Source organism: Carettochelys insculpta, chromosome 3, assembly GCF_033958435.1.
Source record: "Carettochelys insculpta isolate YL-2023 chromosome 3, ASM3395843v1, whole genome shotgun sequence".
Taxonomy (NCBI): Eukaryota; Metazoa; Chordata; order Testudines; family Carettochelyidae; genus Carettochelys; species Carettochelys insculpta.
The window spans coordinates 104,420,671-104,440,858 of NC_134139.1; the positions used below are offsets into that span (position 1 = coordinate 104,420,671).

Sequence of the window (20,188 nt, forward strand, 5' to 3'; positions counted from 1 at the left end):
GTACAGAACTATTCTGTACTTGCTTTTTTTTGTTGCCTGATTGTGTATTTCCAGTTCCAAATAAGGTGCATGGTTGACTGGTCACTTTATAATTCTGGTGTTCTCTGTTTCATAATTGGAAGGATATTTTGAAAGAAAGTGAAATGCCTGCAAAAGTGACGGAAAGTACTTTGAATACTAAGAGTTTGCAAACAAAGACGTATTTGACAATGTGAACGTAGTTTTTTGTACCTTAAAATATTAAATTTAGCTTGTTACAGGACTCGAGTGCAAAATTAAATTATGCTGCTTTTACTAACTGACCAGTAACATTTAAACAAATATCTCATCCAGCTGCTTAATAGCAATGTAATAAATGAAATCATATTAATGGTCCATGCAAGAGGTTGTGATAGCATGGAATCTTTCCCCCCCTCTACAGCAGTGTTTTTCAACCTGTATTAAATGAAGTAACCCCCCCCCAGCTACTTACTTTTTATCAAGTCTTCTGTTATGTACTCTAAGGGTATGCATACCATCAGTTGAGAAACATGGTCCTAAGGTAATCAGAGGTCTTGGAACAAGTGCTATTCAACCTTTCCAGATTAGAGTACTCTTTTCAGGAGTCAAATTTCCTTTGCATGCCACCCAGTTACACCTCACTTAAACACTACTTGCAAAAAATATCGAACTACTCCTGAAAACTTGGCGAATTTCTACCATCTTATTCTCAAATACATGAATTGGAATAGATATTTTGTACTTACATTTCACCATAAGTCACAAGGAAGTAGTAGAAATAAGTCATTGCTTAAAGGAATTTTTAGATTGTACTGACTTTACTAGTGTGGTGGTGTGGTTTTTTTTTTTTTTTTAAATGTAGCCTGTTGTAAAACTAGCAAACAGCTAGGTGAGTTGATGTATGCCCTGGAAGATCTCAGTATGCCCCCAAGGTACTTGTGTGTGGGTGAGGAACACTTTCAGTGCTTCAGAACAGAAATTTCGAGACTTCCTGGGTGTCTTTTTTTTCCCCATTCATTGATGGTAGCATGTAAGTAGGCATCTGATGAGCTACACAAGAAACAAACACATTTTAGCCAGAACCAAGTTTGAATGAGAGGCTGGTAGAGTCATTGACTTAATATATACTGCAATAATAATAAGACCGTGTGAGAGAATGACTTCAAAATCAGCCTGAGGAAAGAAACATAGTTGAATTCTTCAACACAACAGTAGAGGTGAGAGACTCTTCGTAGTCTGTCTGACAATGACATCATGAGCTAGCACAGGCTCATTGGTTGTAGACTTGCACGTGGTTGAGGTGAGAGACTATAAAATGAGAAACAAGATGCTGGGAATGAAGCAAGCGTATAAGACAATTGGCTGTCTCTACAGTAGAGTTTTTTTGCCAGTCTAGGACTATGTCTGCACTAGCCAAAAACTTCGAGATGGCCATGCAAATGCCCATTTCGAAGTTTACTAATGAAGCGCTGAAATACATATTCAGCACCTCATTAGCATGCGGGTGGCCGCGGCACTTTGAAATTGATGCGGCTCGCTGCTGCACGGCTCATCCAGACAGGGCTCCTTTTCGAAAGGACCTCAGCAACTTCGAAGTCCCCTTATTCCCATCTGCTCATAGGAATAAGGGGACTTTGAAGTAGCTGGGGTCCTTTCGAAAAGGAGCCCCGTCTGGATGAGCCATGTCAATTTCGAAGTGCAGTGGCCGTCCGCATGCTAATGAGGTGCTGAATATGTATGTCAGCGCTTCATTCGTAAACTTCTAAATGGCCATTTTGAAGTTTTTGGCTAGTGTAGATGGGGCCTAGATGTTCTGGGGGCTCTCTGTTTACGGTGAGGATTTCTGGAATACGGGGCAGTCGTTGTATTTCTGGTTGACTGCTCTGGTGAGAGCTGTCAGGCAGTCCAGTCACACTGTTGACAGAATGGATTGCTCTTTCGATCCACTTGGCAGTCTCGCCACATTGTTGACTGAAGTTTTGTCAGAAGATATCTTTCTACAGATTGCTGTAGTGTAGACACAGTGAGTGTGAGACTACCTCCACCTACTGTCTTCAACTGTAAGTTCCTTATTACTACTTTGACACCAGATAACTATAATAAAATTGAGGCCTTAAATATGACTGTCAGATTTTAAAAAGGCAATTTCTGAGATTTTTATAAGACTTATTTCCTTTCTGATCCAAAATCTTCAGGGTGGGCAGGTCTCACAAATTAAAGAGGTGTAAGAAAACATGTTAAACAGCCTGAAATCACTAGGAAAGCAGTGAGGTTCTCAACCAAATGTTTCTTCCTGTACAGTGTTCCTCTTCTCAAAGCTGGAACTGGGAAAGTGGTTCTTGGTTATATTCTGTAAGTGAGAATGGTAGGAGCAGTTGCCCTAGGTTACTCCCCTCATGCCATACCGTTGGAAGCAGGAAGAGCTAAGGTAAGGCAATAACGTGGACAATGAGATAGACTGAACATGGAATGAATCTTTTCATTAAGGGGTACACAGGATCCACCTAGCAGCACCATGCATGATGTGCCCCATCTCAAACACACTTCACAGCAAAAGTATACTGTGTTCCTCAGAAACTAAAATGGAGTTCAGACAAATCCAGTTTTAATGATCAGTGGATTAGCTGTTTTGGGGAATAGTTAACTTTTTAAAGTAAAATTTAAAATGGTATGACACACTTACTTGGTATGACACCTAAAATACAGCAGACCCTTGACTTACACCAGGGGTTGTGGTCTTGCAATTCCTGTATAAGTCAAATTTCACAAGCAACGGGGGAGAGCCAGGGAACTGATGGGGTGTGGGGTAGGGCAGGAGACAGACTAGGCTTTCTCTTCCCTGGGGTCCGGTGTGGAGTTCTCACATGGGCCTCTGACTAGCTTAGAGGCTAGCTGGACTTGGTGAGATGGTGCAACAGTTATGCATGGATTGGAGCAAACATGCCAGTGAGGGTGCCTGGTCCTGCCAAGAGGGCGGCGGTCTTGACTGGCTGACCTCTCATGCTCCCTCCCAGTTCTAGGAGATGTGTATCTCAATGATCTTTTTAATTGGGTGGGGAAAGAGAGCTCAGTGGTTTGCGCATTGCCCTGTTAAACCTGGGCCTGTGAGTTCAAGCCTTAAGGCCGTTTATGGCTTGGCAGCTCTGGGAACGAACTGTTGTCTCAGGCGCCAGAGACGCCCCAAGGGGACAGCAGCATAAATTCCCCACGCCGCTTTTAAAACACGTTGCCCGGCCTCAGCGGCACCCAACGCGTGAGAGTTGCTCCAGGCTGGGAGCGAACGCCCCTTCCCAGCCCCCGGAAGCACACCTCCCCGCCCGTGAGGGCTGCGTTGGGCACGTCATGACGCCTCCCTCCTTGCGCTTTCCCATTGGTTCAGCCATAGAATTCTCCCTTTCTGCCACGCTCCTGGCCGCTAGCCGTTCAGTGTGTGCGTCACGCCCCTACGCGCTCTACCCAGCCTGCCTTGCGAGGCGCGGGTTTTGATTTGATTTTGCCGTTGCGCTGTTGCGTGGCTGAAGGAGCGCGAGCAAGCGAGGAGGGGGCTGCGCAGGGCGCGTCACGCGCACAGGGGTAAATCCCTCTCGCGCGGGGAGCGCTGGGGCCGTTGAAGGAAGGGGCTACGAGGCGGGGCGCTTTACGCTGCGTTTTTCAGGGGGTCGCTCGAGTAGAGCCGCTGGGCGGGGCTAGAGTTGTCCCGCTTCGCTCCGGGCGCCCGGCCTTGTTGCCTCTCCCGCTGCGGCCGGGTCAGCTTGAGGCTATTGAGCTGCCTTCCCCGCGAGCTTTGCTGCGCGTAGGAGCCGGAGCTGGCGGAGCGAGGTGGCGGGGGAAACGGGACAATTGCCGTCCCCGCTCCGTGCGTCTAAGTCGGCCCCCCCCCACCCCCCGCGGTGGGGTTTGTTTTCTGCCCTGAGCCCTGTGCTTGGTGGGGCCCCTCACACCTGCTAGTGGTCCCCAGAGGGCCTCCGAGCGCTGGCCGAGAGCCCCAGCGTAGGGCGTAGTGGCCCTGTTAGGCCTTGCGGCCACTTTTGTGTGCCCCCCCGTCCCCTCCAAAAATGCGCCACTACCTCTCTGGTGTCCTAAGAAGCCGGGACACAAACTTTCCAGCTCATTGTGACGGTGGGGCCAGTTGGCCCGGCCCGGCCCGGGGACCGGCCTCTCGGGGTCATTGGCTACTTGCGATGCTACCTGCAAACCGCATCTGCTTGGGGCTGATGCCTGTGTGTGGCAGAATGGTCGCGTTGCCAACTGGGGATTTACGGGTACCGTATTACAGAGTAAAGGGCAGTCTTCAGCCACGGCATCAGGAGAGGTTCCTGCTCATCACTAGCAAACAAGGGGGGATTAGGGGATTTTGTTGTGAATTCAGTACAAGTAAGCATATTTGATAATGCTACTGAGTAGTTTTCCCAAGATTCTTATTTCCTTTAAAAAAAAAAGTTGATAAATCCTGTAACTGCATCCAAAGCTGTGGAATGTTGTTTATTTTTCAAATATTGTTGATTTTAAAATACAAGATCCAGGACTAAGATAAGTGGGTCTCAAGTGATGATCATATGTTTAGGTTAACAACAGAGAGGGAGTGGTGTTAGTCTGTATTCTCACAAAACAAAACAGCAGTAATGTAGCACTCTAAAGACTAACAGAATGATTTATTTGGTGATGAGCTGTCATGGGACAGACTCCCTTCATCAGATTGATGGCATTTCCAGTACAGACAGATATCTATGAGTACAGAGGTCCAAAAAATTGCAATAAAAACTGACAAATCAAGTACATAGGACTGAAGGGGTGGGGGTGAGGGGAAGTGTCTTGCTGAGATAATTACGAGTATCAGAGGAAGGGAAGCAGTCCTTGTATATTTAGGGGTCTAACATTTGATGTCAAATGGCTTTCTCACCTGCCTTGGGGCTTGAATCTGTTGTCACTATGGTCAATAGTGAAGCAAACCATTACTTTGTAAAGAAGTCTGAGTTAGTTTGTCTTTTGTCTTCAAGTGATGATGATCTCTTCTATTTGCAGTTGTAGAAAGGAAGTCCTGAACTCTTCAGGAATATGTATATTAAACTCATGTTTATAACCGGCTTTTGATTCTCAAACTGCTCTGTAAATGGCTCTACTGGTGACTCTCATAAGGCAACTGCTAGAATACTTTGGTGTACCAGCTGATCAGGTAAATTCATACTGTTAGTAATGATCAGATGATTTGCTGCTTAAGTTTATAGTTCTATAACAATAGTTGCCAACCTTCTCACTAGTGCAGACCCCCCAGTTACCTCTCCCAATCATTCATGGACCCCCATCAAGGCCAGTTCTGTTTTCTGTGATAATTTTTTTTCATGGACCTCCTGCAATACTGTCACACACCCACAGGGGTCTGTGGACCCCAGCTTGGGAACCACTGTTCTATAGTAAGCATAAGTGAACGTAGGTGATTGTGTGTGGTGGTAGGCGATTTCTGTCAGTGTGCGCTTGTCATAAGGAGGATGTGTGCTGCAGGAAGGGAGTATATCTGGTGAGGGCTGTTGCATAATTTATATACAGTAATCCCCTGGTATGCACGATGTTGATTTGCACTCCAGACCCTGGCTCAAAACTCAAAAGTACTCCAGACCCTGGCTCCTCCAGCTGGGGAAACCTGGGGAGAAGCTGCATCACAGCAGCTGTCTGCTTGCCCAGCTTCCCCAGCTGGGGGAGCTTGGTGGCGAGAGAGCTGCTGTGGTGTGGTTTCTCCCATCTGGGAGAAACTGTACTGCTGCGACTGTCTGCCCATCCAGCTCCCCAACTGGGGGCGGCCGGGCGGGCAGACAGCCATGCCCGGCTTCCCAGTCCCTGGCTCCCCTCCACTCGCTGGAGCCAGGAAACTGACCGGGGCTGGCGAGTATGCAACCCCTGCATAAGTCGGCTGTCTACTGTACATACCAGTAAACCTATGTGGACATTTAACTTTAGTGATATAATTCTGATAAACTTTTTTCTGTAGACAAGCCATAAGGCCCATCCAGTGATTTTATTTATCTATCACATTTTGTCTTCATATAGTAGCTAGCATGTAAAGACTTCTAAGTAGTAATTCCATATGTTATAGATACTGATCACAGAAGGTGTTGTGAACTTACAGTTCCAATAGATTTCAATACAAATTACAGGGGTTCAACACCTGTGGATCAAGACCGTAATGCCTAGAAAAGCTAATGTGTCTGACTGTTAGGCAAATCTTTTTAGTGCGTACTGCACTGAAAATGTCCAGCACTAATTGTAGTGCCAGAAGTTGTAACTGTGAAGAACTTGAGTGTGCTCAGTATTTCTCAGATCTGTGGGCAAACTTGGACAGTGTAGTAGAAACAATGCAATCAACTGTTCTAGATTGCTGCTCTCATGGAACTGCACTAGAGCTAGATCAGTTGTAGGTAAAGTGCTAGTGTAATATTAAGTTACACTAACTTTTTTGTTTTGTTTTTCTGCTTTAAATTCTCTGGTTTGACGATATATTTTCCTTTTGGTAGTTCTTACCAATGCAGGAAGCTCATATAAACAATATCAGTATTGGCTGTGTGATTGAAACGTGTCTTCCTTCAATGCCCTTCCTAAGAAGGCACTTTCAGTGGGTGTATGCTGTCATACGGAAGTGTCAGGTGAAGGTATCTTAAACATTTCTTTGATTTCTACAACCATTATTGCTAAAGTGTTTTGTGTATCTAGAGACTGGCTACTATATTGACTTATTTGTTCTGAGTTGAGCCCTTATTCTTCAACAGACCTTATAGAATACCTCCTGTCTAGGAGATGTAGTTCATTTCATCCTCTACTGGTCTTCATGTAGATTTCCTGGCACATCTTCATGTATATCCCAGAAACCTGAAAACCAGTCCAGGAAGAGAAGTTCTCCTCAGGCTGTTTCTGAACCCTAGCTCCACTAGGATAGCAAACATTTTTTTGGTTGACCAATCCAAGTATGTAGCTGTCAAATCACATGTGGTCCAGTCTCTTAATGGTTTTGAAAAATACACTTTTTATGTCATTGAGTTAAAAAAACAGATTTCTGTTTAACTTTTAGATTATTTCAGCATGGCAAAATAAGGAATATGGATCTACACGAAGCATTGTTCGTAGATTTGGGACAGTGCTTTCTTTAGAACCTTATGCAAGACCTCACTTTCAGGTGAATGATTTATTGGTACTCCTAACATTTAATTATTTAAGAAGTCACATGCTAAATTTAACAATTAACTTTTCTAATGTTTATTCTTTCATGACTATGGTATACTTGATCTTTTCTGTTCAATATCTTTTACCTGTATGATACTTAGTCCCTCTTCAGAAGTTTTATTGTTAAACCTAAACGTTTTATCTTTCAGAACCCTGACTTTCTTTCTTTGTTTCTTTGTTTTTAGATGGTCCAAGATCTGAATTCTTTGGATTATGGTGAACGAAGTACAACTCCAAGCACTGTAGTTCCATCTCTTAGTGATATCCTGAGGGTGGTGAATCATGAGGGTGAAGTTTTTGCTAGATTTAGGCAAGTAAAGACTGCTTATTTTGGTAGGAATGACTAAGGTCCTGTAGCCTGTGATACTGGCAATTGACTAAACCTTTTTGAACCAAAGCAAAACTGACATTTTAAAAGTTAGCTGTTCCTCTTAATTTTTTTCCAACCATTTTTGCCTACCCCAATATTATATAACATACACCTACAAAGAAAGATTCCCAGGCTCCTTGCTCCTAGTTATTGTTGTACAGTGCCAGAATTGTTGTTGACATTTGAATATTCACAAAGCTTTTGGGGGTGGGATGATTGTTGGTATAATCTAATCTTAACACTCCAGGAGATTATCATCTTTGACCTCTTATTATTGGATGATAAATACTATCCCGTTTTTACAGATAAGGTCAGTGGAGCAGGAATATTAAAGGATCTCTGTTAACTCAAAATTAACTTCAATTTTTTATCCACTGCTGCAGTTACAAATGAACCACTATAATTACGTAAACTGAAAAAAAGAAAAAAATTCAATTTCTTATTAGTTTGTTTGCTTTATGTACCAACTGTTTCATCATTTCTTCTCTTACGTAATTTTTTTCTGCTTTCGTGATGTCCCATGGTAAAATAATATAATAAAATAGGAAAATGTGATCTGTAAAACACATTCCCCTTTGGGAAACTTGGACTGGCATGACACACGAAATTATTTTTAACTGTATATCTATTATTAGACATAAAGTTGATTGCGTCTCTCTTAAATTACATTTACTCAAGGTCATAGAGTGAATATTTCAGTGCTTGAACTTGATGGTTTGTTACTAAGTGTGCTCAGATGACTCACTCACACCTCAATTAACATTTGGTATTTGTATTAGATACTGAAAATCTTGTTTTATATTGCATGGGTTTATGTCTTCTGATCTTGTTTGTTCGTGTGAAACTACAAGAGGAAGTAGGGAGATCAGAACTGGCTGGTATGTTTTGCTTTGGGGAGGGAGGGAAGTTAGAATATTGCAATACTAGTTCTTTTTACCATACTGGTTGAGCTGTTAGTGATGTCATGTTGCCTCTGTATTACAAAACCTGAGAGAATTGCACAAATCATAGAAAAAGAGAATATTTTTTATGATCTGGCTCTTCGGCTATTAGAAATAGTCAATAGGTGATCATAACATTTTCTAGGACAGCTATAGACAGACCTATCTGTGCTGTGCAGTATACTTGTAGCCAGCTTTAGTGGTTTATCTCTGCAGTTTCTGGGGTCTTGACTATGCCGTTCTCCAGGCTGCCTCATTCATCAGCATGTTCTTACAGTTTTCCCTTTCTAACTGCCGGGTGACCTCCATCTCTAAGTCCATGGAATACTTGAAGGAAGCTTACATTATAATCAAAATTAATTTAATCTTGTGGGATAAACTGGAGAGCAAGAGGAAAGAGCAGGTAGCTCCTGATAGGGCAGGGAGATGGAAAACAAAAATGTTATATGTCTGCATAAAACAAAAGAATGACTTCCACAGCATCTTGGGGAAAAGTGCCAGATTCTTTGGCTGAAAATCCTGCTGGGCCTTGATTGAGATAAATGAAGCTGATCACACTATTTGAAATTATTTTGTTTGTCTTTCTACTTAAGCAGGTGATATGCTATTAGTTTATATGTGTTTAGTATTTAATATTTTCTAATTATCTACCATAAATGCTGCAGTGTGTGTCTAATACTCCCTTTAGTGCAGTTGTTTCGTCCCTGAACCCACATGTTTTCTGGGGCTGCTAACACTCTTGTGAGACCTAGCTGGGTGTGACTCACCACCCAGTTCACTTTCTTGTTCAGACGTCTCAATTTATATCTTCTCTCTTCCTGATTGTACCTAGGCAGAAAGCACTCTTTGGCTGCATGTACACTACAAGATAAAATTGAATTTAAAGGAGTTAGCTGGATGTTAAAACATCACTGTCTTTGCAGTAAATGTCATTAGCTCGATTTAGTCTGCCCTAATATAGATAACAAAATGTTGATATTAACAACGGGTATAGCATCAATCTTGAGTTTAAAATGTCCAATACAGGCTAGTATGGAAGCGCCATGTCTTTTGTTCAAATTTATTAGCCTCCACAAATGTCCTGTGTGTATCCCACAAAGCTACACGCTGTACCTGGCTCCCAGCTCCCTGCTACTAGTGGGAGCCAGGAAATTGATCAGGGCTGCTGCACTGTCAGTTTCCCAGGTCAGGCAACTTGGGAAAGACAGGAAATTGACCAGAGCTGCTGTGCTGTCCATTTCCCTGGTTCCCCAAGCTGCGCTTGGCTCCAAGCTCAGAATGCGGGGCTGAGGGAACTGTGGGATAAGTTCCCCCAGTGCACTGCTGCAACAGTCTGTTTGGTGATTTCAGTGTGGAAACAATATGTTGAATTCGTTGGGAGCTTGTGGTAAGTGAGGATACTTAAAACTGAATTAAAAAAAGGCATTATAAAATCAATTTTTGATCATTTGAATTTATCTTGTAGTGTAGACGTAGCCTTTGTTCCTGCTTTTCACAACCTAATCATTCAGCATAACCATGGTGAAATGGTAAGCCTCTGCTCCTGAGTAAATTGCCAAATACTGTTTTCTAAAAAGTGCATTTTCAAAGGGCTTTTCATTCTATGAGGGATAAAGTTGATAATCTTTTAAAATATTTTTAATACTTAAAATACAAAATTTAGTGCTTACGAAACAATGTAATGCAAAATGACTTTTGGAAGAGATGAAGCTTTGAAACATTAAAACATGCCTTTGTCAGTAGTGTTTTATAACTTCAATTTCTTGTGCTAGTAACATAAAAATGTATTTTAACCTAATCTTTTCTCCCTTTCTGGGACTATGATACTGTCACTATTCAGTCGAAGCTTTTAAAACTTATGTTTTTATTCTTTTAGGGCTGAGTCATGGGGAAAGGAAAAAAATATTGTTGACCATGATGCATCTTCAGCCATAATTTCTTTGCCAACTGTTCTAGCAAGTAGAGCAGAAAAAGACAATATTGTGAATGAAGAAGCAATGAAAAAAATTTCTGCACTTGAAAATGAATTAACACTTCTTCGTGCCCAGATCGCTGCAATTGTCGCAGTGCAAGGATCAAGAAATAGCAATCAATCGGGTAAACTTGTTTTTGTTTAAACTACAGTCTTTGAGCCTTGTTTTCACTTGTTTTATGCCCATACATCAATCCAATTATTTACTTATCTAATTTTCTGTGAATTAAGTGAAAAGTATATTGAATGATTTTGTCCATCTCTGTTTCTTATATTCATAAGTTAATTTTTTTCACTCCTCACTTTGTGGACAGCTCATCACCTTCAAGTTGGTGTTCATTTAAATCATCTTGTCTTCTGGTGAAACCCTCAAATGTATGCGTATCATTCTTCACTGTCACTTGGAAAAATGCCTAGGCCACCAATTCAATAGTCATTCCCTTTGTATTGTAAGAGTGAGCATGAAGCAACCTTATATAGGCTATGTCTACACTAGCCCAACTACTCCTATCTGCTGTTTTGGAATAAGGGGATTTCAAAGTTGCCGGTGTCCTTTCGAAAAGGAGCCCCATCTGGACAAGCCACGCAGCAGTGAACCGCTGCAATTTCGAAGTGCCGTGGCTGCTGGCATGCTAATGAGGCGCTGAATATATATTTCAGCGCTTCATTAGTAAACTTCGAAATAGCCATTTGCATGGCCATTTTGAAGTTTTGGGCTAGTGTAGACACAGCCATATAGTCTTAGCAGCCTGCTTGATAAAAGATTCTTCTGACCTTTTTCATCTAAATTGTTGCAGTAGGTCTTTGTAATGTAGTAGGGAAAAAGCCCTTGGATCCTGTGGAATTTTGTATAGATTTAGCTGAGTTATAAATTACGATTTCTCTTTTAGGAAGTTATATTTTAGATATGCTGCTGAAGTAATTGAACTAAACGTTCATAGGAGCTGGCCCCATGTCTCAACCACAATCCACTCTGCACTGAATGTTAGAAAACTAGCACATCAATGAGAATTGTGCAGGTGGAGCGAGAGATTGATGCTTGTTTATATGCATTATGATATGGCTAATTACATGGTCACATACGGCTTTTCCTCAACAGAACCCCCCATCTCTCCTAGACTGGATGTACAAATGGACAGAATTAAGTTTGTCTAGACGGTTGTGCTTGTTGCTTAATATTATAAGAAAAAAAGTCCTTATCAGACCAGGATCTTGTATTATAAATCAGATGCCTTGGACTTAGTTTCATCTCAAGTTTTCAAATATCAGTAACCGGTTACCTTAAATTACCTTATTTTCTTTTGATAGGTCCAGGTGTCTCACATTTATTTGGCACTCCAGATGGTTCTTTTCCAGTGCCAGCAATGACTTCCACTCCATTATTCACTGCGCAAGATCAGTTTGTAATTCCTCCTCCTCCTCCACCTCCCTCTGTAGTATCATCTGCCTTTGATTCCAGTAATTCAGCAATTGAACTTATTAAACAACGTCGTGCTGCAAATAACTCCAGCTCAACAACTTTTGGCCCTGTTGAACACCAGAAGACCAATAACGTTCTTAATATGATGGATGTTCTGAAGGATATAAAAAAAATCCGACTGCGAACTGTTGAGAAGTAGGTTGATTTTAATGTGTATTTGAGGCGCTATGCCAAAAGTATGCCAACATCACAATATTTAGGTAGCAGCAGACAAAGTGGGGGTGAAACGTCTTTGATGGACAGAAGCTCTTGGCAATTGCCCTAGAAGATAGAATCATAGGACTGAAAGGGACCTTGAGAAGTCTTCTAGTTCAGTTACTAGCATGCAAGGCAGTGCTAAGCAATAGCTAGACTATCCTTGACAGATATTTGTGTAACCTGTGTTTACAAATTTTTTGGTGATGCAGATTCCAGAGTCTCCCTGAGCAATTTATTCCAGTGCTTAAGTACCTGGATAGCTGGGAAGTTTTCTTAATGTTCAACCTAAACCTCTTCTGCAATGTAAGCCCACTGCTTGTATCCTGTCTTTAGAGATTGAGGATAATTGTTCTCCCTCTTCTTGCAACAGCTTTTTATGCACTTGAAAATTGGTATGTTCCCTCTGTTTTCTTTTCCAGGCTAAGCTATCCCAGTTCTCTGAATCTGCCCTCGTAGTTCATGTTTTCTAGACCTTTAATCATTTTTGTTGCTCTTATCTGGTTACTCCAATTTGTTCACATCTTTCCTGCAATGTGGTACCCAGAACTGGGCACATACTCTACCTGAAGCTAATCAGCACTGAATAAAATGGAAGAATTACTTCTTGTGTCCTGCTTATAGCACTCCTGCTAGTATATCCTAGAATGGTACTTACTTTTTTTGCAACTGTGTTGTATTGTTGCTTCATCTTTACTTTATGATCCATTCTGAATCCCAGAACTTTTTCCATGGTATTTCTTTCTAGACCATCATTTATAAAACATGCATCTGATTGCTCCTTCCTAAATGGGGTATTTGCCATTTGTCCTGACTGAATTTCATCCTAGTTTCTTTAGACTGTTTCTCCAGTTTCAGACAATTTTGAATTTCAATCCTGTCCTCCAAAGCACTTGCAGCTGCTCCCAGCTTGGTATTGTCTGCAAACTTTGGAAGTTTACTCTCTATGCTATTATCTAAATAATTGATGAAGATATTCAACAGAATTGGACCCAAACCTGATCCATGTGGGACCCACTTCATATGGCCTTGACTGTGAACCAGTGATAACTACTCATTGGGAATTCTTTTATAGCCAGTTATGCGCTCACCTTGTAGTAGCTCCATCTCGGTTGTATTTCTCTAGTTTGTTAATGAGAAGATAATGCAAGATAGTTACAGAAGCCTTACTGAAATCAAGGTATATCACATCTTCTGTTCTCCCATATCCACAAGCCTTGTTAGGCATGTAAATTGTCATTTAACACTTAAGGTTACATCCACACAGCAAAACTCCCTCCCTCACAACTTGGGCAATGAGTCTCAGACTCACATCAACTGACTCAGGCTTGTGCTAGGGAGCTAAAAATGGCAGCTTGGATGTTCCTGCTCAGGCTGGAGCTCTGGCTCTGAGATCCTCCTTCCTTGCTGAGTCTCAGGGCCAGGGCTTCAGCCCGAGTGGGAATGTCTACTCTGTTTTATAGTCCTGTAGCACAAGCCCCATGAGCCTGCCCCAGTTGACCCAGGCTCTGAGATTCATTGACACTGATTTTGTTTTGTTTGCCATATAGCTGTACCCTGAGAGATTTTGAGTAGGTAATTTTACCCTTAAAGAGCTGTATCTTCACTGGCAGCAGTACCAAATGAAAATATACCACCTATAAAGCCAAGTATTATCTCATTTAAAACCTAGTCTCCTGCATAGGTCAGTCAATCTTTTGTCTGTTGTTTGATTTTTTTTGTGATTTGAGACTATCTGGACTTCTCTTACAAAATCAGTTAAATGTGCAGGAAAACTGATCTGAACATACTTTTGAGTACTAGAGCAATTCTTTGGGGAAGCATTGGTAACCTAACTACATGCAGAATATAACTAATTCTAATTTAGAAGACCTCAGAAATGTAATGCTTGTGTATGCTTTATCAGAAGATTTACTGAACCTAGAACTAAGTTCTTTAGGTTGGTTCATATAGGTTTTACATGGTCAAAATGCTAAATGTGATTACAAAACCTATGATTATTAAATATTTGTGCAACTGATATCCTGTGTTCAGAGCCAAACTTCTTTTTTAGGTATGGTACACAGGAAACTAAATAAACACATTTATTGAACTGGAGTAAAAATATACTCTAAGGAAGTAGGATCTTGTCTGTTTAGACATTACTAAAGAGGGGAATAATAATATACTAAGAGTTAATTCCAGTGAAAATTTTCAGTGGGGCCAGGACTTCACTGAGCTTGCTGTAACAAGTTTTTATTAAGAGGTCTTATTTTTAAATGTGGATTTAAATTTCATATAGGCAAATAACTGGCACAAATAATTTTGGACAGATTTTGTAGTATTTATATATGCCTTCAATATGTGATTGCACCTCGTAAATACTATGGGCCAGATTCACAAAGGTGCTTTGCCTCTTAAGAAACATTCAGAAGCTGAAACCCAACATTTTACCACGACTAACATTCTTAAAACCACTGTTTGGTTGCTGCCTAATCCTGTAGGCAACTGACTCCCTTAAGGGCCCAAGTTTCTGTTAGCTGGCAGGTAGAACTGCATAAGCCCTGACAGTGCAGGGCTCGCCTGCAGGGCCTAATGTAGTAGGTGTGCTCTGATTGCACTTGACAAACACAAAAAGCAGCCAGGGGCAAGCAGGTCAAGCATTCTTGTGGCTGGCTGACTGATTCAGAATATCCAGTGGCTTGGATATTCACCTGGGATATGACAGACTTGGGTCAAAATCCTTGGTTGAAATCAGGCAGAGGGATTTAATCTTGAGTATCCAGTATAAGAGATGGGTTGCCTAACTACTGGCCTTATGGCTGTTTGGTGTGGGGGGAGATATGTCTGGTATCTCACAAGAGAGGGTTGGCCTCTTTAAGTGTCTCAGTTCACGTCTGAGAATCCCAAGCAAAGACCGGTCCCTTCCCTTGGCTAGTCATTCTGGTACATGAGGTCCAGATCAATGAGAGTTAGCATCCTAATTCCCTTTGTGCGTCTTGTGCCAGTGCCCCATTACTTTCCTTGGTATTGCATTTCTGGTTAGCTTAGACATTTCCCTGCTCAGCTTGCTGGCTTCTGAGAATCCTCTTCTTACTATCTAACTCTCCCATACAATGCATGTAGATTCTACATGCATGATTTGAGGCTGTAAATTGCAGATGCTTCAGAGTTAGTCATTGCAATGTCCAAAGTCCCTTTCTTCCCACTTTCTAATTTCGAATGCTATAAATTAAACTTTCAAATCCATTTGCAAACTGTGTCCACAATCTTTGAGCATGAATTTGTGGGCAGAGCTGCTGTAGTCTTAAAAAAAATCAGGGCTGACTTACTCAGTGCTTTGGATTCACAAACAATACATGACTAGCTTTCAAACTGATACTTTTGTAGCCTTTCTAAATTCACATTTGAAAGGTCAGATGCACGCTTGAGAACAAAAACAACCACTGATGCATTTATGCCAATTTATCAACCAGCAGTTGGTGGCTAGTTGTGGATATTTTACTGAGGTATTCTTGTTTGTAAATGAGGCCATGTGTGGCCAACTGGATGAACATTTATATTTGCAAGTTTAACTTCTAACTGATGTCTTGGATCAGACAATATGACTTTATTATTTTAAAGTCTTTTGAGAAACTTCACAGCTTTTTGGTGATTTCTGTGAGAATTCACAAAGATCTAGTGTTTTAACTGAAAACAAATAGGGACAGTGCAGGACTTCAAAAGCATTAGACTAACTCTTTTCTGATTCATAGATTTTAAGGCTATAATTGATATGGTAGAATCTGGCTGTATTGTCAGATTTCTTTTTAATGCTGTATTTTTATAGGCTTGCCACAGTATTTTAATGCCTAGAATAAAGAGAGTATCAGAGGCATTATGAACAAGGTAAGTATTCAGCGTGACCGTATGCAGGGGATTTTTCTCACTATTATTGCATTTACTTTCATTCTTGTTTGGACATGGCAAGCCATCACACAATACGGTAAGCAATACAGTGAAAGCTTTGTTATCTGGCACTCATGGGGAATGAGGGGTTGCTAGTTAACTGAATGTGCTAGGTAACGACGCTTATTGCACTGCCCCCACCCACAACCAGCAGATCCAGCTCCCTGTAGCTTGGGGCAGGCTGGAGTGGGAGTGTTGCACCTGCTGAGGCACTACCAGGTGTCAGAAGCCCTGCAATGGCCAGCTGACTGGGTGGGAGTCAGGTGCATACACCTTAAGATGCAGCGGTATCATGTCTGGGGGTGTAATGCTGGTTAAGAGAATGCCAGATAACACAGCTTTCCCTTTATTACTTGAGAAGTTATGTTTTCATAAACTGAGGGGAAGTGTGCAGAGCCCGCTAGGATAACATAATTACTCGCCAGCACCACTGTTAAGTTTTCATAGGCTGGACTGAGTTTCTTTGCTCTTTATAGGTCACCTGGTGGTACACCACTTCCTAAAACAAGAAAAAGGCAAAGTTCACAGTGGGACCCAGCAGCTCTAATAGCTCATGCACTCAAACAGAAATTTGCACGTCAAAATGGCAATGATTCATTGGACGAAGAAAACAAATCTTGTGACCGCTCCCCCTTTTCCAGTCCAGAAGCCCCAGTGGTAAGTTCTTATTTACTCATTTCCCCCTACTCCAAAATCAAGCAAAAATCCCTCTTCATCCTTTATATCACTTACATATGAGTATTAGATTATCAAGGAATGTTGCTGGTCTCAATATTCTGGAGTCATAGAAAACTAGTCACTAGTGAGTGACATGGCTTGTGGGTGGAATTAATGGTCATGAAACACTGAAGAGAGTGGAACTGCGAACAGTGTTCATTTTACATAGTCACTACAGCCAAGTGTTTAATTTACAAACAAAATTGAACAAAATTAGAGATACAATTGTTGAAATCTCAATAAAAATGAGGTTGCAAAGTAAAAATTGGAACCTCACAGATAAAACCCGAATTATATTTTTGAGATAATATGGATACCTTCCGTGACAGATCTTCAATACAGATGTCACAGAATTGTTTGATCGCAGAACAGGTTGGGTCAAATTGTTGGAAAACTGAAAGTAAGTTCAAGCAAGACAATTGAGCCCAATTTAACTTTTCAGATCTATTGTTCAGCCAGGTTGCCATCAGCTGTGTGCGAGGGGCACATATCAGCATTAATCTATTCAAAATTTCTGTGCTTCTAAAAATGCAAATACGTTTTTGAGTGTTTTTGTCTAAGGTCAGCTACAAAAGCAACGTTAGGCCTTTTTCAGAGGGAGACTTCAACCCATTTAAATGTGAATTTTTTTTTGGTTTGAATAAATGCCTAAACATATTGAAAGGGATTGCTCGTGTACATTGTTTCAACTTCACAAAACATTTATGGATTTCATTTTTCCCAGTCTGAAAAACTGTAACAACCCTTCCAGTTTCCACTATTGTTACGTAGAAAATTTTATTCTTGTCCTGTTCAGTACTCTGAGACATTTTATAGAATTAAAAGTATTTTGATTTTTTTAATCTTAGATTGGACGTCACATTTTGAAGCCCAGCTCAAAGAACATCCCCATAAAAGATGAGGAAGAAAAACAGGTGTCAACAGAGAAAGCAAGGGTACATAGTTGACTGCTGGTAGCATGTGGAAAAACCCAAGAGCTTGCATGCTTTACGAGTGGCAGGAGCAATTCCGTAAAATCTGTACATTGGGATATACTGCTTCCATGCCCCAGCAGCCATGGTTTCTAAAACTACTTCTTTTGATGTAAGTGTACCAACAGCCAAGCTTGACAATGTGTTGTCTGCTTCAAAAAAAGAAAAAACAAAACAATTCTTTGGCGTTTATTGCTTTATAACTGAGGCCCAGAATGTATGATGCTAAGTTTTTAGATTCTATGAATGGAAAGCCCAGGGATTTAGATCACATAAAAATTAATGGATATTTCTCAGGGTGGAGACTGAAGTATATATGGGAGTGTTAAAAATATATATATTAATAGTTCAGGAAATAGTTTTAAGTTAAGCAGGTATATACTATGTAATCCATATAAATATTGTCCCTCATCAAGAGGGTAGCAGGTCTCCCTTCCATTATAGCTTCTTAAAGTAACTCCATATTCCATGCACAAACAATCTATTACCTTACTCTGGATCAACAGAGAAGGCCTGCTTACTATGCAGTAATGGTGCCTGCCTGGTTTTAATTGTGAAATGTGAGTTTTGTTAACTGCCTGTAATGAGAAGAATTTGTGTGGTAGCTCTACTTTTGCTTGTGCAAGCATAGTCTAAATTTGTTACATAAATAAACATTTATTGACTATCGTGTCTTCCCCATTTTAGGTATTTTTGTTGTTTTGTACACCATTTATAAAATAAATTTTCCTTTACATCATTGATGGTGTTGTCCTGTACAGCATTTGCAAATTTATTGTTTTGGAGGATAGCTTTTTTTTTTTTTTGTTGCCACAAATTTTTAAAAGATTTGGTCAAATTATTTATAAAATCAAGTATAACTTCTTACCTAAATATAATCTCTCTCTCTCTCTCCCATCATAATATTTGGGGAAGGAGCCTTTTAGTCATAAATTCAATAAGGTATGCTTTTTATTTATAAAGTGGAAGTAGCTGGTCAAGTTTTTTTGTCTGCAGATATGCTAGTACTAGTCCTCTGTGTACATGTGGACTTAGCAGCTCTTGCAGCTGGGTGAAACATACTCCCTCACTAAGGGTGAGCCAGACATTTGGGTTCATTGTTAGAAAAAGCAGGAGGCCCATAACGCTTACATTTCTTTGATCTTCCTGTTTGAGGAAGAGGGTCAATGTGAGTTGCTCAGAGAACAGAACCTAAACATATCTGCTTTAGATTTGTTTGTCATATGATGGACTCATTCCTTTCCACTGCTGCACCCAGTCATAGTTTTCTGTTTGAAAGAGAGCCACATTCTGGAATGTTGCTCTGTATACTTATGCATCTCTACCAGAATGCATTACTTCAAATATAAGTAGCAGGCTAACACTCCACATGGGGAACACTGGACTTTGAAAGACATTCTGGCTCTAAGAAGGCTCTCATATCCCAGGGTTTCCTCTCCTTCATTGTTACAGTAAGTGTAGGGAGTCCACCTCAAAGGTTTCTTGTACTGGTACCAAGAAAGGGTCTGCCCTGCCTGCAGTTAGATGGACCTTCTTGTTCTTTCAGCCATCCTGGGACTGGCTAGAAACTGCAGAAGATTGGTATGACCTTCATGTCAAGGCAGGCCACATCTGAGTTCAGCCATTAGGTGGGAAGGTACCTTCGCTCCAAATGGCAATCATCAGGAAAGGTTTTAAGGACAGAAAACAATTAAAGAGAGGAAAACCTCAGAATCTATGATTAAACTAAAGATTACAAATTAATTTTATGAAAGAGAACTATGGAATGCAGGTGAACAACCACAGTTTCATTCATTGCAGTAGGTGGGAACTCAGAGGCAGTCAAAGACTCTGCCCTATATGTCCTTGGGCGGCATGGAGGGTGACAATAAGGATGTGCAGGGAACAGGCATAACCCCAATGGATTCTGTTGTTTTGTTATGCTGAGTTCTCCTTAGCACAGCCTCTAGTAGCCCTTTCAGGAATAAAGCTGACCCATAAGTAAGAGGAAACAAGAAATGATCTGAAGAAGTGGGTCTGTCCCATGGAAGCTCATCACCTAATAAAGAATTTTGTTAGTCTTTAAAGTGTTACTGGACTGCTTTCCCCCCGCCCCCACTGTAACTACATGCACACTAAAGTAACTTACTTATATAGCTATACCAGCAGACTCCCCCCAGATTTAAAGTCTGTTACGTTACATCATTTCTTGTTTCCTCTTAGTTATGGGTCAGCTCAAGCATGGCAATCTTCAGCCCTTACAGTGAGTATTTAGGCACTCCCTGCAAAAAGCAACCTGGAGATACATCACTGTGGATTTTACTCTTGTGTGGAGCTCCTTTATGGCAGAATCAGACTTGTCACTCTGGATAAATTGGGAGTGGCTGCACACTTGAAGACCCATCCAGTTTGTCCTGTCTCCTGCGG

General features: G+C 41.1%; 1 protein-coding gene across 1 annotated transcript; it reads left to right on the forward strand.

Annotated features, from left to right (window-relative positions):
- Positions 1–5,037: 5,037 nt before the first annotated feature.
- On the forward strand, positions 5,038–18,483 carry MTFR2 (mitochondrial fission regulator 2). The gene is made up of 8 exons (XM_074990511.1): positions 5,038–5,173; positions 6,507–6,641; positions 7,058–7,162; positions 7,395–7,519; positions 10,397–10,617; positions 11,801–12,107; positions 16,571–16,751; positions 17,660–18,483. The coding sequence occupies exons 1-8, from the start codon at positions 5,111–5,113 to the stop codon at positions 17,756–17,758; spliced, it is 1,236 nt and encodes a 411-aa protein (XP_074846612.1). The 5' UTR covers positions 5,038–5,110; the 3' UTR covers positions 17,759–18,483.
- The last annotated feature ends 1,705 nt before the right edge of the window (positions 18,484–20,188 follow it).

Bases quoted from the DNA above. Each gene is read 5' to 3' on its own strand.
- MTFR2 (XM_074990511.1), top strand. From the start codon at position 5,111: ATGGCTCTACTGGTGACTCTCATAAGGCAACTGCTAGAATACTTTGGT. The intron at 6,642-7,057 runs GTATCTTAAACA...TTTAACTTTTAG, and splicing joins TACGGAAGTGTCAGGTGAAG to ATTATTTCAGCATGGCAAAA. The intron at 7,163-7,394 runs GTGAATGATTTA...CTTTGTTTTTAG, and splicing joins ATGCAAGACCTCACTTTCAG to ATGGTCCAAGATCTGAATTC.